Source organism: Equus quagga, chromosome 7 (assembly GCF_021613505.1).
Source record: "Equus quagga isolate Etosha38 chromosome 7, UCLA_HA_Equagga_1.0, whole genome shotgun sequence".
NCBI lineage: Eukaryota > Metazoa > Chordata > Mammalia > Perissodactyla > Equidae > Equus > Equus quagga.
In genome coordinates, this window is record NC_060273.1 from 134,957,932 (window position 1) to 134,984,610 (window position 26,679).

Here is a 26,679-nt window from a genome sequence, read left to right on the forward strand (position 1 = left end):
CCTGAGCCTCCCCTGCCCCAGGACCTCCCCTGCCTGAGCCTCCCCTGCCTGAGCCTCCCCTGACCCAGGGCCTCCCCTTCCTGAACCTCCCCTGCCTGAACCTCCCCTCCCTGAGCCTCCCTTGCCCCAGGGCCTCCCCTTCCTGAACCTCCCCTTCCTGAGCCTCCCCTGCCCCAGGACCTCCTGTGCCTGAGCCTCCCCTGCCTGAGCCTCCCCTGCCCCAGGGCCTCCCCTGCCCCAGGGCCTCCCCTGCCTGAGCCTCTCCTGCCCCAGGACCTCCCTCTTCTGTCCTCAGGCCCCTAGGCTAGAGAAGAAACCCCCTGGGCTGTGGTCTGTTTGCCCTCTCTGGCACTGGGGCTACCATTCTCTGGCATTGGGACTCCCATTCTCTCCTTCCCTACTCCAAGGAGGTCAGCAGGATCCCCAATGCATCACAACCCCCCACATCTTACCTGACAATGGCCCTGCTACACAGGGGGGGACAGGAAGGCCTGCTCAGTCCCCAGCAGGCTGGCAGCAACCACTGTAAACTGCCTTGGTCCCACCATGAGTACCTGCGACCACCCCACAGCCTGCGTGCCAGCAAGCTGGACCAGTGAGCAGTCACACCTCCACCCAAGGACCCTAAGATGGGCCAGGACCTGCGGGCTGCTGCTGGGTGCCACCAAGGGTTGCCCATGGAGGAGGCCAGTGGTGCATCCCCAGGGCCAGGCCTGGAGGGCTCTCCTGCCTGAGTTGCCAGAGCCACCGGGCAGAGAAGCAAGAAAGCAGGACAAAGGCAGTGCAGGGAACCAGTTTATTATCATCCGGACCGACCGACGGGCTGCTTCCCACACACAGACCCTGCCCACCCAGGAGGGTCTGCAGAGCTGGGCCCCACCCAGGCCTCCAGGAAGCCAAGAACAATGTTCATGGGTAAGATGTGGCCAGGGGAAAGCCCCCCACCAAGAGGGAGAGCAGGCCCCAGCCTGGGCGAGGGCAGGGCTGTGCTGGCCTGGCCACTGGGACTGGGGTGGGAGCTGGGGCAGCTGCCACCTTGGGAATGGAGCAGGACCGATGCCCAAGTCTCGCTCCGTGTCCAGAGCCCGGAGGCTCTGAGGGTGGCTCAGGCCAGCGCTCTCGGAGTGACTTTGGTACTTGCGAGATTACCGATGCATGAAGGTCCACAGGGCAAGACCCAGTCCCGTGAGGTAGGAAGTGCCCGGGGCAGGGAGGGAGGGCAGCTGAAGCCCCGAGCTGTCAGAGAGCCAGGGGTCAAGAGCACACGGATGCGAGGGGCGCGGGCTTCCCGTGCAACCACACAGCTGCGTCAAGGGTGTCCTGGCCCAGCGAGCCCCTCGTCTAAACCTGGGGCCACAGAGCCCATGATGTTCAGGGCCTCAGCCCTGGGAGGGGCCGGAGGCCTCATCCCCATCTGGGTGGATGTGCAGGGTGACTGTCTCGCCCACAGTCCCGAAGCTGACCGTCTGGGTAGAAACCTCCGTTTTGAAGCTGCTCTGCCCACGGTCCGCAGACCGCTGGACCTGGGTGAAGAAGGATGGCTTCCAGGATGCAGCGTCCCCAGCCCGGGCCTCCTGCACGCAGAAGGAGACGCCTGCAGGGCCAAGCTCCTGTGACCCTGATGAAGACACGTCCCGGGGCCCGACCCTGTGGCTGAGCAAACCAAGTGGGCCTCGGGGGCGCCCCACATTGAGCAGGACGGGCCGCCCCACGGTCGGCTCGTTGATCTCTCTCTGGAGCACCGCGACCTCACAGGGTGGGTCGTCAGAGGCGCTGGGCACCGGGCCGCCACAGCCGAAGGTCTCCCCTTCCTGGGGCACGTAATCCTCCAGGTCAGCCAGCGTCAGCACGCGGCCGTCGTGTGCCAGGATCTTGGGGTCACGGCCCCGAAGGTCCTCAGTGTCCTGGGGCTCCTCCATCAGGCTAGCACTTCCCCCTTCCTCCTCCTCCAGGGGGCCCTCCTCTCCATCCGCCCGAGGAGGGGACAGCTCAGGGGTCTCCAGCTCGGCATCCACGTGGAAGACCAGGGGCTCCCCAACATGGACTGTGGTCCTGCCCTGGGCTGGGGGCTCCTGAGGCAGCAGCTTGTTGTTGGAGTTGTTTGTGTTGGGGTCCCCTCCGGGGGTCCTGCCAGGCAGTGTGAAGAGAAGCCGTGCGGAGCTGCCGGGCACCTCTCTGGCGGGAGACGCACCCCTTCGGCCCGTCTTCTTTACTTGGACCTCGATGGTCTCCTCGACCTCCACCCACTGGGGCTGGGGCCCAGCGGCCCTGGGGGCGGCCGGCGTGTGGGCCTCGGGCTCCGTCACATACAGCGTGGGCACAGTGGGCCTCCAGCCTGGCCCCGCCTCGGGCCTGTGGGGCTGCCCGGCCCCCGGCGAGCGCAGCGGCTCAGGGGCCAAGAGGCCTGGCCTGGGCGGGCTGGCAGGGCGGCGGGAAGGCGAGCGGGAGGGGGACCTGCTGGGCGACCGGCGTGGGCCGCGGGGGCTCTTCACCACGGTGGTGATGGTCTCCTCTCTGTGGGGAGAGGGCCGAGAGGAGGTGGGCACAGGGCCCACAGCCTCGCCCGGCGCCCGCGCCACCAGCACATGCGGGGCCAGTGCGAGGGGCGGGTTAGTGCACAAGCAAACAGCAAGGCTGCGGGAGGACACTCCTGTGTGCGTGAAGTCGGCCTGCACGGCCGCAGCCAGAGAACCAGGGAGCACGGCATGAGCCCGCCTGCCAGCCTCGGCTCGGGCACGGGCCTCAAGACAAGGGGTGAGGTGTCAGGGTCCACACGCACCACACAGGACCCCAGCCCAGGCCAAACCTGGTCTGCAGTGTCCCTGGGTACCAGTCCCCCTTCCTCCCATCTTGGAGACACAGCCCTCTCACAGAGCTGACAGGTGAGGTGCAGGGACGTGGCTACCTGGCCCTCCTTGTCCATCCCTCCAGTGCTCTGTGCTTTGTGTCATGAGTGGGGGGGGCCCCAGCAAGCTCTGGTGGGGAGGCAGCATCTCAGCGGTCCTCAGTTAGGGACAGGATGGATAGACGAGGCCGCGGGTTCAGGTACAGGAGGGTGGTCAGAGCCCCGGCCTGCAGCCTGTGCTCCTGGCCCCTCCATCTGGGGGTGTGAGGCCTGACAAGGATGTCTGGCTCTGGCGTGGCTTCGCCGTCATGGGCCGTGTGAGCTCTGACAAGCCCTTCCCCTTCCTGGGCCTGTCTCCCAACATGGGAGGCGAGGAAGGGGATGAGGAGGCAGAACTCAAGGCCTGGGGCACATGGGTGAGCACTGGGCGCTGGCTGGGGACTCTGCAGCAACCCTGGGGATGGGGTTGACCCCCTTTACAGGTGTGGACAATGAGGCTGAAAAAGGCACAAAACTCGCTGAGGGTGAAGTGAGTGACAGACAGGGAGCAGGAGCACACTGAGTCACAGACAGCTCCCCGGGGCCCTGGGACTGCGTTTCCTCTCGGGCTCAGGCAGAGGGACCTGGCATGTGTGTGGTGACAACTTGGTGCAGTCACCAGCTGCCCACCGTGACTAAGGTGTTGTCTCTCTCATTCAGCTTTGCTACTGTCTGACTCAGGGCTCCTCAAGGAGCAGCTACTCCCAGGAATGGCCACGCCTTGGGGTGCACAGCAGTTATAGATCCTGCCTCCCCTGGCTCCCCTTGGTAAAGGGGAAACATTATACCCCAGTTAGCTAATGGGAAAGCTGAGGCTTGGAAACATGGCCTGCTTAAGACAACGGGCCTGCCTTCCTGCTCACACCCAGGCTCAGGGGCACTAGGCTTGCCCCTGGGTCGGAGCCTGCCCATCACTGGAACCTGTGCCAGTCCCCACCTGCTGGCCTCATGCTGCCCAATTTGCCGAGGCAAGACGGCGAGTTGAGTGGAACGGGGCAGCTAGATCACTCTCCTAAATGCCTCCCCTTGCTGGGCTCACTGCTTCCCCCGGAAGGGCATGCAGGCATCCTGCTCCGAGGCCACTGGCACCGCACATGGGGCTGCCATGTGGCAGGGGTCTCCCTCCAGGCCATATCCTTCTAACACCCCTGCTCCCCAGAGCCTTTCACTGTATTGTGTGCCCTTGTGGGGGATGCAGTGCCGGCCAGGTGTCTCTGTCCATTCCCCAAGCTGAGGGGGTACACTTGTCCTTGTGGGGTGAGAGTTGCTAGCTCCTTAAGCCTGGAATAGACTGGACTTCAGGCTGCCTGTGAGTCATCTGCTTCAGCTTCCTGTAGGCATGAGTCCTTTCTGGAGCCTCCCAGTGGGGCTGCCTGGCCCCCTCTCTGCTCCTCCGTTTCGTTATCGTAAGATCCAGATAATAACAATGCTCCCCTCGTGGGTGAAATGAAGAGCTGATCTGTGTCAGGCTCTGGCATAGTTCATCCTCCAGGGATGGGGTTCTCATTGCTGCTCCAGGCAGCCCCATCTGTTGTGGAGTGGTGACCTACTCTGGGGGACAAGGGAGGAAGTCAAGGAAGGGTTAACCCAGGATCTCATCAAATGTCTGAAGATGCGACTCTCCAGCAACATGGCCAACTCCAGGCCCCTTTAAGAGGTCTTAGGCCCACGGGGAACTAAGAAGTTCCTGATTCTGGAGCTTCCCAGTCATCTGGCCTTAGGAAACCAGTTTTTTTTGCCTCCCAACGTTTTCTTGGTGAGGAAGATTAGCCCTAAGCTAACATCTGCGCCAGTCTTCCTCTATTTTTTGTATGTGGAATGCCGCCACAGCATGGCTGACGAGTAGAGTAGGTCTGCACCCAGGATCCAAACCCATGAATCCAGGCCACTGAAGTGGAGCACGTGGAACTTTAACCATGTGGCCACAGGCCGGCCCTGCCTCCTGGCTTTTGCAAGCTCTTCCACCACCTCCACCTGCACACACCTCCTATTGGAAGTCCTCTCAGATTACCCAGGTCAAAACCAATCCTGCATTCTGTTGGTTCACCCAGATCCAGACCTCTTGTGTTGTTTGATTATCAACAACACATGTGGCTTTTCCCCAGCCTTGAAGGCAGTGAATGATGCAAAAAGGGACAGTGGGCATGGCACTGTGGAAATGGTTCTCTGCTGGTTTCCAATCATGAGTGACCCCGAGCAAGCCGCCTCTTCCCCAAACCTCAGTTTTCCCATCTTCCTAATGAGACCTCCAGGGACCCTAGAGCTGTGCTGTCCACTATGGCTACACTATTTTTTTATTTATTTATTTTTTTGCTGAGGAAGATTTATCAAGCTAACATCTGTGCCAATCTTCCTCTATCTTGTATGTGAGATGCTGCCACAGCATGGCTGATGAGTGGTGTAGGTCTGCACCCAGAATATGAACCCATGAACCTGGGCCACCAGGGCCGAGCACGCCAAACTTAACAACTACACCACGGGGCCAGCCCCCGGTTACACCATTTAAATTAAATTCCAATTAATGAAAATTAAGTAAATTTTTAAATTCACTTCTTCAGTCACACTAGACACATTTTAAATGTTCAACAGCCACAGGCAGCTAGTGTCTGCTGTAGTGGGCAGTGTGAATACAGAATATTTCCATCATCGTGAAAAGTCCTGCTGGACCACAACGCCCTAGACGCTAGGGTACTGAAGGACAGACTTCTGCCTCCAGCCCACTGCAGGAAGTGGCCCTACAGTCCCAACTGCAGCCCTCACTGGTGTGGCTCTGGGTGCAAGCCCTGGGCGAGCCACTGTGAAGTGCACAGAATAAGTCTGTCCTGCCGAGAGGGCCCTGGAGAGCGTCCTGAGGCACTGAAGAGAGAGCTGCGAAGTGTGAGGGTGGCCAGGGTCCCGGGGAAGGTGGGCTCCCTGGGAGTATCCGCACGGTGCTGGCAGTCTGAGCAGTGAGCAGAGGCCCTGTGGGCAGCGGTCAGCCAGGCAGGCGGCTGGGCCAAGGGGCAGGTGCAGGCAGGTTAGTGGACATGCAGGGGCACTGCAGTCAGAGGGGGGTTAGGAACACGCCTGCACTTACATGATGACGGTTTTCTTGGGGACTTTAGTCTCTTGCTCAGTGACTACAAAGAAAACAGTTGGAATAGCAAGGATTACAGATGAGCCAGCACTCGGAGGCTGAGCTGTCTGAGTGGCATGGCAGTGTGGCAACCTGCTCAGCTTAGGAGTGCTGGATCCAACCCTATCTGGCTGTGTGCTCCTGGGAGGGCTGCCTCAGCTTAGAGCCCCAGTTCCTTCACCTTTGACATGGAGGTGACAATGCCTGCCCTGAGTGCCTGGGGGATAGGAGGTATGACAGCAATGCGCCCCACATGACAGTAGGCCCCTGTCCCTCGTGACGGTCTTGCAGAAGCTTCAGGGAGAGTAAGGGCCCTGCTGCCCACACAGAAACCCCAGCTTCTCCTTCAGCGCATGTGGTCAGGAACCCTGTGAATGTGTCAGGCCTAAAGTCCCACTTCTCAGACAGAAACTGAGGCCTAGAGAGGTAGGAGGAATGACCTGTGGTTGCAAGGTGAACCAGCAGCCAAACTGGGACTGGGATGGCTGATGCCTGTTTTACAAAAAAGTCCTAAAGACCGAAAACCATCACTCGAGGGGAGAACGACTCTGGGGTCTTAGAGGTAGCGCATCTGGGCTCCACAGCATGAGGCCACGGAGATCCCACTGGGAGCAACCTGAGGATGCTGGGCAGGATCCCGAGCTCCAAGTGAGCAGGGAAAGCCAGGTCTTCCCATCGAGCACCCCACAGACTCAACTGTCTCTTTTGATTCTCCTAGTTTCCTCCGCCCTGGAGCCAGTAGGATAGGGCCTGTGGTTCCCATTTTGCAGACAGGGGACCCAAGTCCCAGAGACAGGGCAGGACTCATCTGGGTCCAGGGAGCACTACTCTTCCCCTGCAGCTCCTGGGCAGGGTCAGTCTTGGCACAGAGATGCCCCCTCCCAGCCTTGCCCAGCTGGACAGTAGGCATTCCACCAGCTACCAGTACCCTCACATCCCAAGAGCCCCCTCACCATCCTGCAGGGAAACTGAGGGGGAGGCTCAGAAAGTCAAATGGTGTGGCCCGGGGTACAGGCCTCCTGCTTCCTGGTCTGGGGATTTTCTGCTTTGCTGCAGTGCCTCATAGAGGAAAGCTTTCCCTGAGATGACCAAGAGTACAGGCCCACCTTGTTTTATCGTGCTTTGCAGATATTGTGTTTTTTATAAGACCCTCCACCGGCAAAAGGATTACGACTTGCTGAAGGCTCAGGTTAGGTGCCTTTAGATGTCTCTGATTAGGTGCATGTGAATTAAATGTACTCACTGTGTGTGTGTGGCACACGGGAACCACATTTATGGTGTGCATATATGCATGCACACACATGTGTATGGCATGCACTCCTATGTATTTGTGTGCATGCATACATGTGTGCGTGCATGTTTGTGCAAGCTGCCTCCTGAAGAGGGCAGCATACTGGGAGAGACGGGATCAAGTCAAGATGCCCTGTGTGTTTAGACTAAGTTGGGCCCAGAGAGAGCCAGTCTGTTGGTGGCCTGTAGGCCAGACCCCGTGCGTAGAGCACTGGGAGAACCTGGGACGCCTTCCCTCATCCTCCTGACCGGGGCCCCGTTCTGCTGCTCTTGGCAGTGGCGGCCAGGGCACCTCTGGGCTGCTACACTCCTGACATCTTTGCTCCTGACCTAATCTGCTGCCTGATGGGCGCTGGGCCACGTGAGTGCTGGCAACTACAGGAGGGGAGCAGCTGTGCGAAGCAGGGCTCCAGCCGCAGTTCACAAGCGAGGGGGCGGCGCCCACCCCCAGGGCCAGGGCCCGTGCTGGCTGCGGCCGCCAGGTTAAGGATGAAGCGGCAGGATAGGGTTAGGAAGCAGGAGGCGGCGGGCTCCAACTCCGGGGTCTGCAAGGACCGGCCTTCTCGCCGCAGGAGGCACCAACGCCGTTCCCAGCCTCCATGGCCGTGGGACGTTGACAGAAAGAGACCCATCACGATAACGAAGTGAATGGCTCTGTAGCGCACACTTGTCACCAGCTGAGAGGGAGCGCCAAGGTCCCCGCTCAGCACCTCCCTGACGTGAGACGCCACGTGGCAGGAAGCTGAGGCGCCGTGGACACCGTGGGCCTCCAGAGGGCACAGGCTCTACCAGTGCTGGCTGCCCTCTGGGGGAGGGAGGGGTCTCCGTGAGGGCCCTGGAGGGCGCTAAGGGCCCCGAGGCAGGGCTCCGGGTGTCAGGTGGCCCGACTCTGTGAGTGTCCAGATGGACAGCGGCCCCCAGACATTGGGCCCTGGGAGGACTGGATCCAGTGGCCCAAGGCATCACAGAAGCCAACTTCCAGGACTTGGGAGGACACGTATCCCAACCCATCCTACTGTGAGAACTGCAGCTCCACCAGGTGTTGGTCCAGCCTCTGCTTGCATGCCACCAGGGACAGGAGGCTCGCCACCCACCCAGGCAGCCCCTTCCAGGTGGTGCAGCTCAGACAAAGAGTAGCTCTCCCTGGGGCCGCAGCCTGCCCTGCGAGCCCTGTAAGGCTGCTCCCTCGGACCGAGCAAGCCCAGGACAGACGCCAGGTGCCCTCCTGCCTTCGTGGCCATCCCTGAGCTGGGCCAGCTAGAACCCTGGAGCCCAGGTGTGAGTCAAGGCATGAGCATCTCACCCCCCTTCACCTCCTGCCCAGGAGCACACTCTCCCTGGAGAGACCACTCTGCAGCCCAGCCACCATCCAGGACCCCAGGGGGGATCCAGGCTAGGACGGGGAGGCCCAGCCACAGTGGTCTGTCCTCTCCACGGCCAGCCCCACCCGGTGTGGAGGGACCAGGCTCCTGAAACCCGCTCCCTCTCCTGGGAGCCAACCTGGGACCAACGGCCTTGCTCTGCACTTGGCAGGGGCCCCTTTCATGGAGCCATGCCTCCTACTGTCCCTGCCACCCCTCCCAGAGACGTCCCTGACCAGCGCCTAGCCGGCGGCCCCAGGTCTAGCCTTTACATGCACTTGTTATTCCCCCAGGGATGGTGAGCAGACTAAGGGACTCCCCACCCTCACAACTGCCCCTCTGTCTTTCTGGGCTCTGGGTTCACAGCCCACCCTTCGCCAGCCCACGCTTAGGGGCTGAGAACCAGCAGTTGCTCTGCAGCCCCTGCAGCCCCCCTCACCCCCCACCCGCATCCCCCCTCCCCTCCTCCAGGAAGCATGCCCCCACTGGAAGGGCTGGTGGTCTCACCCTCCCGGCCCTGCCCAGGTGCACGGAGGGTCCAGCCCTGCCCAGACCAGCAGCACAGCACTTACCTTCCACAGCAGCCAGCTGCTCCCTGCGGCGCTGTTCCCGGGCCCGCAGTGCCGGGCTCTGCATGGACAGCTCTGCCCCACCCCGTGTGGAGCCCAGCCGGTTCACCAACTGCAGGACGGATGGCAGGGGTCTGCTTAGAGGCCGTGGCTCCCCAGGGGCCTGGGCCATCTCTCTGGGGCTGTGCAGGCTGGCTGTAGCACGTGGGGCCCGCCCCGGCTGTTCGCAGAGCCCCGACGCTTGGCCACAGGGGAGAGGGTCCCAGCCCAGCCACCATGTCTCCAAGGACACCCAGCACTGCCTGGAGCTTTGTACAATGGTGGGGACTCGCTCTGTCTGCACTGTCCAGCGTGGAGGCCGTGGGGGCCCCGAGCACTTGAAAAGGAACCAGATCTTTACCTAGACTTAACTTTCACTGATTCAAATTTAAATCACCACGTGTGGACAGCAGTGACCAAACTGGACAGGGCAGGTCCAGAGCTGACTCGGGTCCATCTGTTTCTCTGGGAGCAGCCATGGGGGCAGGCGCCACATGGCCCCGCAGGCCACAGGAAGCAGCATCAGGGAGGCGGGTAGCCAGGAAGAGCCACAGCCAGCACACAGCTTCCTGGACCACCTGCGAGCCACAGAAGGCCGAGGCCACTCCACCCGGGGCATTAGTCAGTGTCCCCTCATCATGGACGGTGGGTGACAGTGGACCTGGTGTCCTCTCTTTCATCACAGGTCATGGATGGTGGTGACAACACTGGGGTCCCCGAGACAGGCTGCCCCAGCGCCCCCTCCTCCTGTGCCTGCCCACCTCACCTCGCACTCATAGTGGCCCAGGTCCTCCTTGCTGGCCGCCCGGATCTCCAGCACCAGCAGGCCACTGCGGGCATCGCTCAGGGGCCGGTACTTGCCCCCGGGGGTCAGGAGGGCTCCATCCTTGTACCACCTGCAGTCAACCCCGGGGTGGTGAGGCAGAGCCTCACCTGTGCTCAGGAGCTTCCCCTCTCCCACTGGCAGACCCAAGTGTCCTAACTGAGCCCACATTCTCTACGCCACACACCCACCCAACATCCAGCTCAGCCAACATCTGCCTTGGTGCAGCCAGGACTGTGTCCAGAATGGGCCTCAGCCCAGCCACACCCACTTATCATCGGAAAGGCTGAGGCTCTGGGTCCAGCCCGCCCCTGACCGGGAGAATGCGCTGCCCTCTTTGTTTCACAGGCGGCAGGGGTGACCCAGGGAAGGCCCACCTCCCCTCCTCCACGTGCCCCGAGCCATGCAGCCCACCTGATCTGAGGGTGTGGGGTGCCTTCAATGGTGCAGGTGACCTGTGCATCCTCTCCCTCCACAAAGGGCACTGCCCGGACCTTCTTCACAAACCGCGGGGGGACTGCAGGGTAGGAGGCGGAGGGTAGAGAGAGAGACACACACACACACACAGAGTGAGAGACAGAGAGACAGAGAGAGAGAGAGAGAGATGCACAGAAAGACAGAGAGGAACAGAGAGAGACACCATGATGGAGCAGGAACCCGCACGCACCAGCAAGCCCCTAGACCTTGGTCAGACATGCACACCACCCCTGCCAGCCCCGTCTGCAGGCCCAGGCCGAGGCCCCCACTGGGCCTCGGCGGTAGGCTAGGGTCGGGCGCCCACCTTGCACCAGGATCTTGCCGAGGGTGCTGGCATTGCCAGCGGCACTGGCTGCAAAGCACATGTACTGGCCAGAGTCGACGCCAGTAAGGTTGTCCAGGATGAGGGCGCATGAGCCGTCAGGATCTTCGATGAGGATGTGGTGGGGGTCCACCTCTACCGGCTTCCCGTCTGCGAAGGAAGAGGCAAGCTGTTATGGAGGGGACCCCATCAGGGACAAGAGGCTGGGCCTGCCTGGGGCTCACAGTCACTGGTGGTGATGGGGGGCTGCCCCTGGAGCACAAGGCTGTGGGCTCCCCATCGTGGTCCGGCTGGCCTAGCTGACATGGAGCCCTGAATGGAGAGGCGGCACTGACCCACCCCACCGACTGCCCCAGACCTTGGTGCACATAGTGTGGCCTCTGGAAGGCAGGCTTTTAGCTGGAGGCAAGGGCCGGGCTGGGGACCCAAACCCCACAGAGGACCTCCCATTCTGACAACCAGACCCTCCTTCACGTGGCCAGCGCCTGTGTGACTCCCTGGGTACCTCCAAGGCGCTGATGCACGCAGCAGAGGTGCTCAGACGTCATCCACCTCTTTAACCACCCTCGTCCGGGTGCCCACCCACCTACGTCTCCTGCCCTCACACGTTTCTTCTCGGTGAAGGATGGGGAGATGCACATCTTTCACTACAAAGAACTCCTTCCCCCATAAACATGCAAAATTTCACAGAGAAACACTTTCCAATAGCTCTGCATGTTCTGAACAAGGTTGTTTAAATTGTGACGGTTCTTGACTTCTGATTCACAGGAAATCTTAAGAAACGGTTTTAAGTTATACAAAATAACCCCAAATCCTCCAGCTGCCACCCCACTTCTCTGCGTCCCAGTATCACAATTCCAGGAAAGAGCTGTTCTCACTCCTCATCTCCAGATGCTTCCCCTTCCATCTTCTCTCAAATCCACACCGCCGGCCTTCACTTCGCCCACAAAACAGTTCTCGCCAGGCTACCCGTGACATCTTCCATCCACTGTCAATTCCCAGACCTCATCTTACTGTCACAAATCAGTCCTCTGTGGACCCCGGCATCTCGCATGGCCAGATCCTCCAGCCAAAGGCACCTGCGGCCAGGCCTGGGCTGCTTGTGTAAGGAGACCCCCAGGGGCCGTCCGGGGCAGCAGAGACAAAGCTCTCTCCTTCCTTCCCTGGGAGAGGCTTGCCTTCCAGGGCCACGGTCACTTCTCTCTGGAGGGAAGGATGGGCAGATGCACCGGCAGCCCCACAACACCTCAGTGTCAACTAGAATTGGGGGCTTCTCTCTCATGGTGCAGCCCACTGCATGCACCTAAGATCTGGTCCCAGGATGGGGTGACCGGGGTGTGGACCGCCCATGCAAGATGCTGCTGCTGTCCTGTGACAAAGAGTCTTGGTCTCCCACCCGAGGGTCTTGTGTCTTTTGTCCATCTCTGGTTGGCAGCTGGCTTGTTGGCTTCCAAGCAGGGAAACACCTCAGATCCTTCACAGTTTCTGATTTGCAATTTTCGGGACAATGGACACTGTCATTCCAGAAGGAAAAGAAGGTGGCCCCTGAATGAGTTAACAGGACTTGAGGGAGGCCCATGGGGCTGTGGTGGACATGCTGACCCAACTGCACGGTCAGCTGGGCAGTAAACAGCCATCTCCTTTGCTGCCTGTGAATGGAGGGACACGGGGCTGGTGGCCACAGTCTGAGCAGTGAGCAGTGGGTCCAGACAGACACCTGGACGGTGCCCTGGCTGACATGCTCTCTCCTTGGAGCCGGGAGGTGCCTTAGGTGGTCCCACTTCCCAACAAATGCTAGTACCAGTGCCGGGCGCAAGGAAGATTCCACATCCTTCGGACCAGGCACAGAAACACACACCCACCCTGGGGGCACAGGGAGGGCTGTCGCCAACCCCGCGGGCAGAAGGCAGGAGCAGGGCTGGAACTCTGAGACACAGGCACCAAACATGCTGAGGGGTTCTTTCCGAGATGACAGTAAAGGAGCCGAGTGTCTGCAGGGGGCCCTGCTTGGGATGTCTCCAACGCAGACAAACCCCATGGGGAACTGCCAATGGCTGGCCTGTGGGCCATGGCACCTGGAGGGCACCTATGACCCCGGTGACAGCTGAGGACGGAGAAGGTGACTTGGAGGGAGGTCAGTGCACTCTGGCAGGAAACCTCGCTCCGCCCTTACAGGCAGACCCGGAGAGAGGCGGGGACGCCCCTGCCATGCAGGCCCCGTCCATAGGGCACCGCCTGCAAGCTGAACTCCAGCAGGGGAGAGGCACAGAGCGTGGGGAGCCATTGGATGAAGCTGTACATCAAGGGGGGACCAAAGCTGCAACAGACGGTATCAGCATCGACCACTGATCTTGCTGCCCCGTTTGGGGCTTTTGGTGAGCCCCAAACACCAGATGTTACTGAGCCGTGGAGCACGTCTTCTTCCAGCCCTGCCCCTGCCCCCTTCCTTCACCTCCTCCCTGACCTCTGCAGCTTTAAGAGCAAGACGACCAGGGCTGGGCTGTGGTCTCCATGTACCCAGAGGGACCAGGGGCGCTGAGTGCCCTCCAATGTGCGGGGGACCTCAGCGGGGAGGACTCAGGTTGCCACGGCCCTGCCAGGTGCAGGCACCTGGATCCCACTGGCGGGATTTGCACACAGTTTGGGTGAGCAGGGAAGGTGACGTCATCTTGGGGCCAAGTCAGGGTGGCGTGGCTGTGGCTCCTGCCTCTGGACCCGAAGTTTGCTGTGTCTCCTGCCCCTCGAGTGGTGGGGGGACGTTCCTGGGGGGGACACTCTGCACGTGGAGAGGCGGCCGTGGAGCACATAACCAATCCCAGCCCAGCAATCTGTCCCCTTGGGTCAGCCAACAGAAGCCAGGAAGAGAAAGGAAGTTCGGGGCCTTCTGGGTGACAGGAAGGCATCTGGGGTGACCAGGGAGGCCGCGTCCCACCTCCACAGCCTTGGACGGCCAGAGGGAGCTGGCAGCTGGCTCGATGCTTGCACCCCATCCAGCACTGCTCCTGTGGCTCCAGCTGGTGTAGACAGGGGGCTGTAAAGGTCCGTGCAGGCTGACAGCTCCAGAGGAGTCTTGGAATTTCGGCCGCTTGCTTTCCGTCTCATGGGCGCTGGGACCAAGACCGCTTCGCACTCATGTGGCAGGAGCTGTAACACTCGTCTCCAGATCCCTGCTCACCAGCGGCTGCCGCTGGGGGTCAGAACCTGGCCCTCTGCCCCCTGCTCTGGGGCTCCCACTGTCTACACGACGTCCTGCCAGGTGGCAAGTCTGACTTCTGCCCTACGGAGTCTGCCTGGCCGAGGCCATATGTGCTCACTGTCCTTGAGCTATAGCAAATGGCCAAGCTGGTTTTCGACTTACACACTAGACAGGCGGTCGAGGACACCCCTCCTTGGGGCCATGAGCCACGGAGGCATAGCGAGGCCACTCACGGGGCTCCCCACCCAGACCGCCAGGGTTCTACGTGGCGCTGAGTCCCCAGAACGCCACCCTGAGAGAGACGCTGAGTCGGTGGGGGACACATCGCACGGGGTGGACCCCCATCCTGGCAGATCGTTGACTCTTGGTGCTGTATGCGGTATTTCCCATCGTGACGCCATTTAGCTCAGTGAACGGTCAGCTCTGGCCACACCCTCTGGCCGTGTGTGCCGCCTGGACCACCTGCAGTTCGACCACCTGTGCCAACACCAGCTGAGTGTCTGGCTGCTCCTCGCCTCCTCCACTCACTGGACAAAACTGTCCCCAGAGACCAGGCTGCTCACCGAGTAACGGTCAGGATGAAAGTGACCGAGGACGGCCCAGGTGTGGGTGGGGACCCCGCATCCCTCCCTGACAGTTCCTGGGCAAAGGGCACTCTCCTGTCCCCTCAGACACAGCGCGGGTGGCACACCCTCCTGGGTGCAGCCTGGCCAAAAGGAGAGTGGCCTGAGGGGCTCATGCTCACTTCTGGACAACTTTTACGAACGGCTTGGTCCCTGGGAAGCCGCCCTCCCAGGGGGAAGGTCTGGGCCTGAGCAGGGATGACGGGGTGGGGAGTGGGGGGGGGCAGTCCCTCACAGGTTCTGTGCAGGAGGCGGCGACTGGGAAGGACCTTTGGGACCCAGGACGTGGGGCAACGGGCCTTGCTCCAGAAGGGAGACCTCAGGGGCGGCTCACTCAAGCTGCCGCCAGGAATCAGCTGCTGCAACCAGGGCTCCAGCCTGCGGCTCTGACTGAGGGACCCAGGACAGCCCCTCCAGCATGTCCTCTCCAGCCCCATCCTTAGCTGCTGGTGGGCGGACAAATGCCCCTAGCTGGTGGTGGTCAAGCAGGACAGGAGGGACTGACTGGCCTGGGATGGCTCCTCCAAAACCAGGGCTGGATTTGGTTATTCAGACTGAACTGGGAACTCAGGGGGTTATTTGCCAGCCCAGGTGAGGCCAACCATCAGCCCAGAATCCTGACAAGTGTCCTGCTTCACCTGGGGGCCTCAGACCACACCAGATGGTTATGCTATGTTGTGATTTAGGGTGGGGGCTCTGGGCCACGTGGCATCAGCTTAACCTCTGGAGGGGCGATGCAGTGGTCAGCCTGGTACAGCAGTGACCCCCAACAGAACCCTGGACACCAAGGCTCGGTGAGCGCCCCTGGTGGACACACTCCCAGTGCTGTCACACGTCGATGCAAGAGAAACAGGCGCCCTCCACACCCTTCCACAGAGGACGCCCAGACCCTGCCCCGTGCGCCTCCTCCTTTCTCTGCAGTACACAGGACCCTGAGCTGAATAGCCTGCTCAGTTGCATGAGTCTGTCCAGCACGTCGCTGAACCCGAAGATGGTCATGGGGCCCCCACCTGGTGTCAGAGTGAGGGTGGTCACAGGGACCCTCGAACTGTGCAGCTCCCCTCACGTGCAGAGATGACCCCCTGTGGCCCTCGCTCCCATTGCACCGCTTCAGCGCCTGCCCCCTGCCCTGCTGGCCACCTCGGATCTCTTCCCACAGGCCCCCTGGGAGGGGCCTGGCTGACCGTCACCCTGCCCCGTGCTCTGCCTTATTTCCCTGGCCGGCCACGTCACTTCCCCACTTCACATCACACGTTTGTCTGTCTGCTTGCCGTCTGTCTCCACCCAGAAGGTTGGCCCCCTCGGACCGGCCGCCTGGCCTGCTTGCTGCTGTTTCCCCCAACCTGGAGCGGCACCTGGCACTCAGTGCAACTGGTCAAACAAGAGAGCTAACGAGCAAGACTCCGCGGCCAGCAGGGTCATGGAGTCGGAAACACCGACGCATGCCCTCCGCGTCCACTGTGCACCCTGGCCAGGGTGACTGTGATTCGGAGCAGGCGACTGGAAGAGCAGGCCGCAGCCCTCAGCCAGGCCCCAGTCTGGGTCCCAGGCCCTGCCCAGCCTGTTCCCTCTGGGCAGCTCTTGCCTGTTGCAGGATGCGCGTCCCTGGGCACTGGGGCCTACCTTTATACCAGCTGACGATGGGCTTGGGTGTGCCTGTCACACGGCAGGCCAGCTTGACCGTCTCGCCCAGCTCGGCCGTGCAGTCAGCCAGCTCCTCTTCGAAATCCGGGGGACCTGGGGACACGCACACACGCATGGTGCCCTGAGTGCTCTGTGGGTGACTCACCAGTGCCCTCAGGCGACCCCTGGCAGGGCCAGAAGCCCCATGACCAAGGGTGTGTTGCTACGAACACCACCCCTGGTGATCTTTCGTCCAGGATCTCACACTTGGGCCCAGAAAGGAATCAGAGTGAGGGAGGCAGGCTGGCTGGATATTGGGGCGTGGGGGGGACTGTGGAGAAGGAGAGTGTGTTGAAAGGGGAGCCTCTCTCTGTTCCAGGTGAGGAAGCAGAGCCAGTGCTCCCAGGCCCTTCACATCCCCTAACCCGGTCTGGGTGCTGCCCTGTGCTGGCGGCCCCCCTGAGTGACCCTGAGGCTCCCCACACTCGGGTCAGGGCCAGCATGACACCCCGGCTCAGGGCTCCCAGGAAGCTGAGCTGAAGGAGGGGAGACTGAGCCGTCTGCCCCTGGATGGACCCTCTTCCCTAATGCAAACCAAGCAGGCGGCCAGGCTGAAAGGTTCGAGTCCCCCGTCCAGCCCCGCTGCCAGGACTGGGCACTCACGCCAGACGGGCAGGGCCAGACGCTGCTGGATGCCGCAGATCTCCTTCACCCAGGAGTTCTTGGTGATGACCGTCCGTGCCTGCAGCAGGTACTTGCGCACCGAGTCTTCCCGCTCGTGCCAGATCTCGAAGGCGCGGTCGTCCCCCTCCACCTGGTCGTTCAGGTCGATGCTGCTCAGCTGTAGGGGGAGGACGCAGGGTGACTTCCTGGACACAGGCCGAGCCTCGGTCACCACGGATGGGGTCGCCGCCATAGGAGCAGACACGGCCTCTGCCCGCCCTGAGGGCCCCCCGAGTTCTGCCGGTGCCCCGCAAACCTTCATCATGTTCCGGAAGACGTAGCTGAAGGTATCAGTGCGCGAGTCCCGCCTGGGCTTGCAGACGACCAGGTGGTGGCGGAACAAGAAGACGTGCCGGTGGTGGCCCTTCCAGGGCATCCGTGCGCCCGGCGCCCCCTCCCACACAATGAAGTGGCCCTGGGGGAGCCGTCAGCCCACGGTCAGCCAGGCCGGGCTGGGGTACAGACCCCCATGCACCCTGCCCAGGGCCTCTGCCACGCCCCGCCCCCAGACCTGGCGGATGGGCTCGCCCAGGGCCTCCAGGGTGCCGGGGTAGTTCTCCATGAGCGACACATGCAGCTGGTTCTCAGCACGCTGGGGCAGGGCAGACACCACGGCATAGGCCTGCTCCAGCAGTGCACAGTTCTGCCCATTCCGCGCCTTGTTGCGGATCAGCTCCTGCGGAGACGACAGGTCAGGCTGTGGTCTGGGGCAGCTGGGCAAGGGGTGGCCCGCAGCGCCCGGCCAGCCCGCCCACCTTGAGCAGGGCCTGGTACTGCTGGACACGCTGCACCGGCTGCTCCAGGAAGTGCTGCAGGGGCGGTGGGGGCGGCTGTGAGGGGTCTGCGGCCGACAGCACCTCTTCGGTGTATTTCTGTAAGGACCGCGGGGCAGGGTTCAGGGCAGGAACACACAGCCCCCGGACGGCCCATGTCATCAGAACTCCAGAGCTGGTGTCGGGGTCCTGGGGATGTACACACAGGCAGCCTCTGCACCCGGAGGGCCTCACCCCGCCCTGGGCGATGGCCCATGTCACTGACAAGTGATCAGTGCTTGGGGGCTCTGCCTGCTCTCCGTACTAAGCCAGGGCCCAGGGGGTCTGGGAAGGTCTGGGGGGCCCGGGCAGGGTCAGGGAAGATGAGTTCCAGGGCCAGCACTGAGGCTGGGGACAGGGGCACTGACAGGCCCCTGAGCCGGGCAGGGGGGCACCTTGTAGAAGTCCTGCACGGCCGTGCTGACCACCACCGCCTCGGCCTGCACTCGGCCCACCAGGAACTCCAGATACTTCTCAAAGGCCGCCTGGTTCTTGATGAAGCACGTGGCCACGTCATCGTCTGTGTCACAGCTCTGCAGCTCCCGCAGGAAGCTGCCACAGAGGGGACGGCGGTCAGGGGACGGCTGACCTCAGGACCCCCACCCACGACCCAACACCCAGCCCCGAGCCCTCAAGTTGGGAGGAAACAGGCTCCTGCCCAGGGCCAGGTTCCCACGGGTGAGAGTGAGTGTGTTGGACTGTGGAGGCACACGTGTACAGTCTGTGAGGGTGTGCCTGAGGGTGCATGCATGCCCTGTGTACAGGTGTGGGTGTGCACTTGTGTGTCGGCATGCACACGTAGGCCTGTGTGACACGTACATGTATGCACCCAAGTATGCAGGTGCGTGTGTGCCGTGTACGTGTCACGTGTGAGAGCATGTATGTGTGCGCTAGTGTGCACAGCTATGTGTGTGCATGTTTCTGGGGCGTGCCGGTGAACGTGGGTTGCAGCAGGCACTTCACTGGGTAAGCTGGTGCACACGCCTGTGTCCTAGGACACGTGTGTCCTTGTACAGGGTGTGGGGGGCCAACAGATAAGTCACGTCCAGAAAGGTTCTCTCCTTCCTAGACGCCTGCCCATACCTGCATGTCCCAGCCCCATGAGTACATGTGTCCACGTGTGTTTGTATCTGGGTGCATGTGTCTGCAAGCATGTGAATATTCCCGTGTGCATATACACGTCCTCATGTGTGTCGGTGTGTGCATACACCTCTGCGTGTCTGTGTCCCCGTGTGCACACTGTAGGCCTGCCCATCTGCCCACCTGCTGTGGAAGTGGCTGATGTCCTGCACGTTGCGGAAGATGACAGCCTTCTGGCTGGCCACGGCGGGGGGCGCATGGGGGCAGCGGTCCAGGTGCCGTATGTGGTGGCTCTGCAGGAACTGCAGCTTGCCGACGAAGGCCTGCTCTGAGCTCAGCAGCTCCTGGATGACAGAGCTGCAGGCGACAATGCAGGGGCAGGCCCTGGAGCGCAGCTCGGAGCCGGGGGCACCTCGCGTGGTGTGCAGCCTGCCGCCCACTTTCAGAATGGCTGCATCCCCAAGGCCACCCGCCACACGGAGTCATCAAACAGGTGTCACTGGCATGAGGCTGGCCAGGAGGCTCTTGTGGAATTAGCATCTCAGAGGCCCAGCAGGACCTCAACCCCCTTGTGGCCCCCACCCACGACCCCTCACCTCAGCCTTGTCTTGTACTCGTCCTCAGATACAGCCTCCCCGGGGAACTCAGGGGCCTCGGCAGGCCCCCACTCGGGTGACAGCTGGTGAGAAACAGGAGGGGTTGCAGGTGGTGAGCTCTGGCCCTGCCCAGTGAGGTTGGCTCTCGCCCTCACGGGGGGTCGACTATCCTGGGACCCCCCCACCAGCTGTCCAACTACCTTGAGCCGCTTGTCCAGGTAGGCAGGGGATACCCATCCTTGCCGCGAGGGGCTGGACTTGGTGGGCTTGGTGCGCACGAGCCAGCGCAGCGGGTGGGCCGAGTCCAGCACCTCCACGTACTGGCCCTCCCGTAGTGAGATGGCGTCCTGCTCGGCCCCCAGGGGCACGTAGTCAGCCGTGACCACGTAGATGTCAAAGATCTGTAGGGGGGGCGCTTAGTCGGACCCAGGAAGGGGCTAGCCAGACCTCCCAAAGCCCCGACAGCCCCCACAGACCCCACAGGGAGGGGGATCGGAGAGGGGCCAGTGGGCCTCCCAAGGCCCCAGACTGCAGAGCCTCTGGCACTAAGTGGAGAGAAGAAGCTAAGAGGAGATTCTGTGAAGTCCTAGAATAGGCCCCACCCCTCTCTGTTGATGGAAACCCTATCAGGGGCGTGGGGTGGAGCCACCCCAAAGAGGAAAGGAGGAAGCTCTGGAGGTGCCGGGGTGTTCTGGATCATGGGGATGATGTAGGCCACTCAGGTGTGTGCCCCCTGCCCCCTCCCAGCCCCCGCACCTCGCCCCGGGAGTCCCCGTCCTCTGACTCTGAGGATGACTCCTGGACACTGGAGGAGGGGCGCGAACGGCCATGCCGGGGGGACGCAGATGGCGTCTTGGACTCCTCATCGCTGTCACCTCCAGGCACCTGCAGCTTGGCTGGGGGGCAAAGGGCACATGACGCCCGGGAAGGGCCAGCTCCCCAAGCCCTCTCCCCGTGGGTCTCCAGGGCATGGGTGGTGGGGAGAGGACACAGCCCCCCGACCTCACTCTCACCCAGCGCCCTCACCTTGCGTGATCTTGGCCGACACCATCTCTGTGATCTGCGAGGTCAGCTTCTGCAGGAACTCCTCCGTGCCCACCTCAGCCAGGGACAGGTGGCTGCGGGCCTCCATCACCGGGGGCTCTCCTGGGGGCCAAACTCTAGCTCAGCCAGCCATATGCTCCACAGACGTGCCCAAGCACCCCTCCAGCCCGTCCTGGGCTCAGGAGTCCGAGGAGATGAGGATGCACAGGCCTGGGGCCAGTGCCACTGGAAGCAGGGAGGGCTGACCAGGACTAGGGGCTGGGTTGGCTCAAGGGCATCTGAGCCGAGGTGTGACAGGCAGAGGGGCTGTGAACGCAGGGGAGTGTCCGGGCAGGGGGACAGTGGGCAGTCAAGGACACCAAGTGGCCAGGAGGCAGCAGCCAGCCGGGGGCACAGCGGTCAAGGCACTGAGAGCCATGCTGGGTAGAGGCCAGACCGGCCATCGAGCTAGGGCAGGAGCTTTGAGCCACGGGGCCATGGCAGGGTCTGTGCAGCCTCCTTTCTCAGTGGCCACTGCGCCGCTGGTCTGGGAAGGGGCTCAGGACGGGGCAGGGGCAGCTCAGCCAGATGGCGGGAGACGAGGGCAGGTTCTGGACACTGAGGCAGGGGCAGGGCCCCAAATCTTGGCCTGAGGGCTGGGGGACCTGAGATTTGGAGGTTTGGAGTCTGCGTGACAGAAGCAGGATGTTTTGTGCAGAGTCAGGGTTAAGGGTGAACGAGGGGCCTGCGGGGGGCGGTACATGGAACAGCAGTGTGAAGTGGTCAACCGAGAAGTGATCCCAAAGGTGGATGACGAGCACGCAGGGAGCATAGCTCTCTCTTTTCTACGTCTGTGCAAATTCAGCATTTCCATAAGAAAGTTACACACACGCTGAGGTGCTGGGAGGCCCCCCATGGGTGGCCAGACAGCAGCTGGACAGGTGGGGGCCCACGTGGAGGCACAGGAGGGGGAGGTGGGAACAGTGCATCCCTGCCAGGGCACGCCCAGCACCAATCTCCACACTTGGCCTCATACCAGACCAGCCCCGACTGGTCCAGGAGTCCACACAGCCTGTTGCACATGAGCCCTGAGCCCAGGCTACAGGATCCCCATGGCCCCTCGGGCTCCCAGATCCACAAGGCTCAGAAACGGCCCCAAGACCAACCAAGGCTCAGAAGCAGGGTCACGAGGGGCAGAGAGCCCCAGCTCAGAGCTACACAAGCAGGCATTTCTGGGGCCACACGGTCTGGGAGGAGCCTCGTGGGACTGGGGCCTGCTGGCTGGGCAGCCACCTCCACATCCCACCCCGGCATCGGGGCCCTCGGCCACCCTGGCCCTGCGAATACCACCCAGCTGGTACCTTTCCTCTGCCCGGCAAGGTCTGTGAAACCTGCAGATTCTGACATCTGTGCAAAGACGGCTTGGGTCCTAAAGGAGGGAGGGGTGTCCTGAGGGGCCTGGGGTGGACCCCACCTCCCCGCACCCGTGGGCGGGAGCTTCTGAGAGGAAGAGGGTCTGGGGACAGGGGGCTGGGATGCCACAGTCAGGGCCCCGGAAAGCGCTCCTTTTGCGATGGGGAAATTGAGGCAAAGAGAGGGACAGGGGCTGGCCCAAGCCACCCTGCCTTCAAAGGGCAGAGCTGGGCTGCAGTCCAGGGCAGGTTTCCCTGACCAGCTGCAGCACTGACCCCACTCCCAGGCCCCTGCCCCCGGCCCCACCATGGCCGGCCAGCTCTGGGCAGCCCCCACTCACCCCTGCAGGAAGGTGGACATGAGGGCCTCCTTCACCCCGGCCTGCTCCTCCACCGCCCCTGCCTCCTTGGACACTGTCAGGAGAGCGAGGTGAGCCAGCAGATGACACCCTGGCCTCTGCTGAGCTGATTCCAATCGGGACCCCTGCCCACGATGTCTAGGCCACCCCAGAGGCCTTGACCCTGTTCATCCAGAGCCCTGAGGAGGAGCTGTGCCCAGCGTCCCAGCTCGGGCCACAGTTCCCCCACTGGGGGTGGGGACAGGAACAGGTTCCGTGCTTGACTTGCCAGGCCTCAGAGGGGCTGAGGGCCCATGAAGAAACCACTCGGGGCAGCAGGGGGCTTCTGGGAGGGTCTTGGCCAGCTAAGCGGAGCCCACAGGGCAGGGGATAGGAGCTGGCCCCTGGGGCTCTGCACTCAGATCTCGCCAGCTCTGGCTGGGCCGAGGGGAGAGGGGTCTGGGGAGGGGCAGCCTGCCCCCAGGAGGCCCTGGACCCCCTCCCACACCCCACCGGCCATCCACTCCCACTCACGGCCGGAGACATGCAGACTGGCAGAGCAGAGGGCCTGGCCTGCAGCATTGCTAGCGATGCAGGTGTAGGAGCCCTGGTGCTGTCGGCCCACATCCAGCAGGACCAGGCTGTGCTGCTGCCCGGAGCTGGCCACCGTGTAGCCTGGCGTGTCACGGCCAATCCACAGCACGCCCTCACCGGCCTCCTCCCGCAGCCAGTGCACCGCCGGGGTGGGGCGACCTGCAGGCAGGAGTGGACAGTGCAGTCACCCCCCAACTGGGAGGCGGGGTATGGGAAAGGGGATTGCCTCTGAGCCTCCTGGGGCCTCAGTGGGGACACAGGATCTGCTCTGAACCTCCTGGGGTCCTCAGTAGGGACGGGAGCCGGAGCGCCCTACCTTCGATCTTCACGGAGAAGGTGATGCTGGCACCCTTTTTCACCTTCTTGGGGGTGAACTTCTCCAGGAAGCGGGGCGGCACCAGCTGTTGCTGCACATCTGGGGAGACAGGGGGCAGCTGGTGGGGAACACACACCGTGTCCCAGTGCAGCGGAACAGCCAGCACAGAGTCCTGGCTCTGTGTGTGGGGTGGGCTCCGTGGTCTCAAGGGGCCCCTGGTGTGGTCCCACTTCCACGGCCTGGCCCCCAGCTGCTCAGGCCCCCCCGCCCACCCACGAGGTCACCCCTCACACACTCTCGCAAAGCCCCAAGTGCCCACTGCCCCCCTCCCCCCTCCTTCTGCCCGTGGAGAGGCGGCTCACCAGACGCCGGCTTCTCTTCTGGTTCGTTGGGGCCTAAAAGAGGCATAGAAGTCAGAACTGCGGCTGAAGGCGCCTCCCTCCCTGGGCTGGTGGGGCTGCTGGGTGGAGCGTGGTTGCCGAGGGCGGCCCGCCCGCTCCTGCACAGCACCTCTCCTGAGCCTGGCTGTGCAGCCCTGGAATTCACACTCAGGTGTGGAGAGACAAGAGGCCACATGGACCAGACTCTGTGCAACCCCAGGAATCGGGGTTGTCACCCTAGGGCCAGCACTTGGACGTCACACTGAAGGGGCCCAGGTGGCGCTGAGCCCTGTGTCCAGGGTGGGTCGGGGCACAGATATGGAGTCACCCTGCAGTGCTCAGAACTCTGGAGAATGAGGAACTTCGGACCTCTATTCCTAACAGTCTATTGGGGGCCACATGCTCGCCTGGGTCTACCTCACCAGCCAGCATGCCTGCCCGGTCAGCGTGCATGGGCCCCATGCCCCCGGGGGCACGCGCTCCCTGGGGCCGGCTTCTGGCCACCTGTGAGGCTTCTGCATATGGGGTGATGACTGCTGGGCTCGGCCCCAGCCAGCATGTGGGTGGATATCAGCCCGGTGTGGACGCCAGCCTTTGCCGGGTCCCCCACCACCCACCTCGGACCAGCAGCCGAGCAGACGAGTAGGCGGCGCCCACAGTGTTGCTGATATAGGCCGAGTACTGGCCGGCATCCTCGCTGGTGACCGAGAGGATTTCCAGGGTGTGCAGGGTCTTCCTGTCAGCCATGCGGATGTGCGCAGACGCCGTCAGGGGCTGCCCATCTTTGAACCAGTACAGGCGGGGGGCTGGGTAGCCTGGGGCCACAAGGGGAGAGGTCAGCACAGAGCTGTCAGCCAGTGGGCACTCTGCCCTCCACATGGCCCAGGGAGGGGGTGCCTCAGAGACCCCTGGGCTGCAGGGGACCACCCGATCTCTGCTGGGGGGAGGCAGCTCCTGACCCTCTGCCCCCTCCCCCTCACCTTTGACTTTGAGTTGGAACTTGGCCAGGCGAGTGCCAGGGGCCACTTGGAGGTCTTTCAGCTCCTCCACCACCTGGGGCAGCTGCCCCTCCTCTGAGGACTCCGTGCCCTCCTGCTCGCGGCTGGCAGGGAGAACAGAGGAGGGCAACGTGAAGTGCACCAGTGAGGAGGCAGGAGGGGGCCAGGGTCAGGTACAGATAGCTTTTGAGGTCCCATTGGCTGCTGCATCCTGGCTGAAGGCTCTAGGACTTTGATTCTGTCATTCCAATCCAGCTCTGCCACCCCCACCCCAGGGCCCAGGACTGCCAGCTGGCTGGCATTGCCGCCTCTGTGTGGCCCCACCTGGACAGGTAGCCTTGGGCGCTGAAGTAGGATGACGTCTCGGTAGCATCAGCGGCCGTCTCATAGTCTGTGCTGGTCACTGGGGATGAAAGGGCAGCTGGAGCAAGGCCTGCACCCATCTGCCCCCACACGGCCCCCTAGAGGCCACCAGGTTTCCACTGCACAGCCGTCCCTGGGAGCCACTGACTCATGCCTGAGTCAGAAGTCTCAGGGGACACAGCTACCCTGTGGCCCCTCTCCGCCCCCATGCTGTGCCCGTCATGTTTCCAGGCCTGTAACTGACTGTAAGACCCAACAAATTGTAGATACCAGGCGATTCTGGGCTTCATAAATGGCAAGCAGGGCCAGTGGCAGCGTCTCCCAGTCCCACTGCAGTGGAAAGCAAGGACGGCGTGTACAGGCCTCAGAACACAGCCACCAGGACGGAGGAACAGGGACTGGGTTTGCCCTCTGTTACGGGCTGAAAGTCTGTGTCCCCCAAAATTCACAAGCTGAATCCTCACCCCAACATCATGGTATGGGGAGATGAGGCCTTTGGGAGGTGCTGAGGTCATGGGGTGGAGCCCCCAGGATGGGATCAGCTCCTTATAAGAGAGACCCCAGAGAGCTCCTCCCTTCACCACCACGTGAGGCCACGGGGAGACAGCTGTCGGCAACTCTGAAGAGAGTCCTCAGCAGAGCCCACCACGCTGGCTCCCTGACTCTGACTTCCAGCCTCCAGACCGTGAGGAGTAAACTGTCGTTTATAAGCCTCTCGGTCTATGGTGCTTCATTACAGCCGCCGAACTAAGACACCCTCCCCGCTGAAACCACCAAAACAAACAAACAGAAGATACGGAGCATGCCTGGGATGCTGTGATCTACAGTAGGAATACACACTTGGTCTTGTCCCGTTCCTGGCACGGAGCTCCCAAAACCCTTGGACTCTCCTGTGATGAGAGCGATAAAGGGGTCTTGACAGTCACGACAAGCCTGTCAACCACACCTGAGCTTATGCTAACGAGGTGACTCTGGACAGCCCCTGAGGATGGGGCTGGTCGCCAGGGGTAGGGACCCCGTGATTAGAGGCTGGAGCTTTCAGTCCCACAACAGACCCCTGGAGGGGAGAGGGGCTGGAGCTTCAATCAATCATCAGTGGCCCATGATTTGATCAGTCAGCCTATGTGATGAAACCTCCAGAAGACCCAAAAGGACGGTTCCGAGAGCCTGCAGGTCGGTGGGCACGTGGAGGTGCCGGGAGGAGGGCGGTGTGCTTGGAGAGGGCGTGGGAGCACGGAGCCCCTTCCCTAGGCCTGCCCCGTGTGTCTCTGCATCTGACGGTTCTGAGTTATATGCTTTCACAGAAACCAGCAATCTAGCAAGAGAAATGTTTCCTGAGTTCTGTGAGCTGCTCCAGCAACCGGGGAGGGGTCGGGGAGCCTCTATTCTGGAGCCCGTGGTCAGGAGCACAGGTGATGCCCGGACTTGGGGCTGGCAACTGCAGTGGGGCGGTCTCGCGGACCGAGCCCCTTATCTGTGGGGTCTGACGCTGTGTCCAGATGGATGGTGTCAGAACGCAGGTGAATGGTGGGAGCCCCGCTGCAGTCGCAGAACTGCATGGAGTGGGGAAAGAACCCTTACTTTGGAATTGGGTACAGAATCATCCGAATGGTTTTCGGGTCACTGGGCATTAAGTGAGTGAAGGACAGTGATCCATTAGAGAGAAGAAACAGAAGTGAGCCCCATGATTGCCCAAGCTCCCTGCCTTGCGTTTCCAGGCCC

At 62.2% G+C, this 26,679-nt stretch overlaps 1 protein-coding gene across 4 annotated transcripts in view; it reads right to left on the reverse strand.

Moving 5' to 3' along the window:
- OBSCN (obscurin, cytoskeletal calmodulin and titin-interacting RhoGEF) overlaps nt 1-26,679 on the reverse strand; it is a 105,580-nt gene that overhangs the window by 14,671 nt on the left and 64,230 nt on the right. For all 4 annotated transcript variants that reach the window (XM_046666252.1, XM_046666249.1, XM_046666251.1 and 1 more), the window contains 23 exons: nt 24,919-24,997; nt 24,577-24,698; nt 24,214-24,411; nt 23,579-23,611; nt 23,217-23,315; nt 22,841-23,059; nt 22,310-22,382; nt 21,918-21,985; nt 20,560-20,679; nt 20,290-20,429; nt 19,734-19,934; nt 19,534-19,616; nt 19,121-19,294; nt 18,253-18,409; nt 17,801-17,917; nt 17,557-17,721; nt 17,302-17,460; nt 16,986-17,163; nt 16,323-16,436; nt 10,863-11,030; nt 10,496-10,598; nt 10,025-10,154; nt 9,223-9,331 (listed from right to left, as the gene is read on the reverse strand). In XM_046666252.1, coding sequence (XP_046522208.1) covers nt 9,223-9,331; nt 10,025-10,154; nt 10,496-10,598; nt 10,863-11,030; nt 16,323-16,436; nt 16,986-17,163; nt 17,302-17,460; nt 17,557-17,721; nt 17,801-17,917; nt 18,253-18,409; nt 19,121-19,294; nt 19,534-19,616; nt 19,734-19,934; nt 20,290-20,429; nt 20,560-20,679; nt 21,918-21,985; nt 22,310-22,382; nt 22,841-23,059; nt 23,217-23,315; nt 23,579-23,611; nt 24,214-24,411; nt 24,577-24,698; nt 24,919-24,997 — 3,009 coding nt within the window. The remainder of the gene's footprint in view (nt 1-9,222; nt 9,332-10,024; nt 10,155-10,495; nt 10,599-10,862; nt 11,031-16,322; nt 16,437-16,985; nt 17,164-17,301; nt 17,461-17,556; nt 17,722-17,800; nt 17,918-18,252; nt 18,410-19,120; nt 19,295-19,533; nt 19,617-19,733; nt 19,935-20,289; nt 20,430-20,559; nt 20,680-21,917; nt 21,986-22,309; nt 22,383-22,840; nt 23,060-23,216; nt 23,316-23,578; nt 23,612-24,213; nt 24,412-24,576; nt 24,699-24,918; nt 24,998-26,679) is intronic.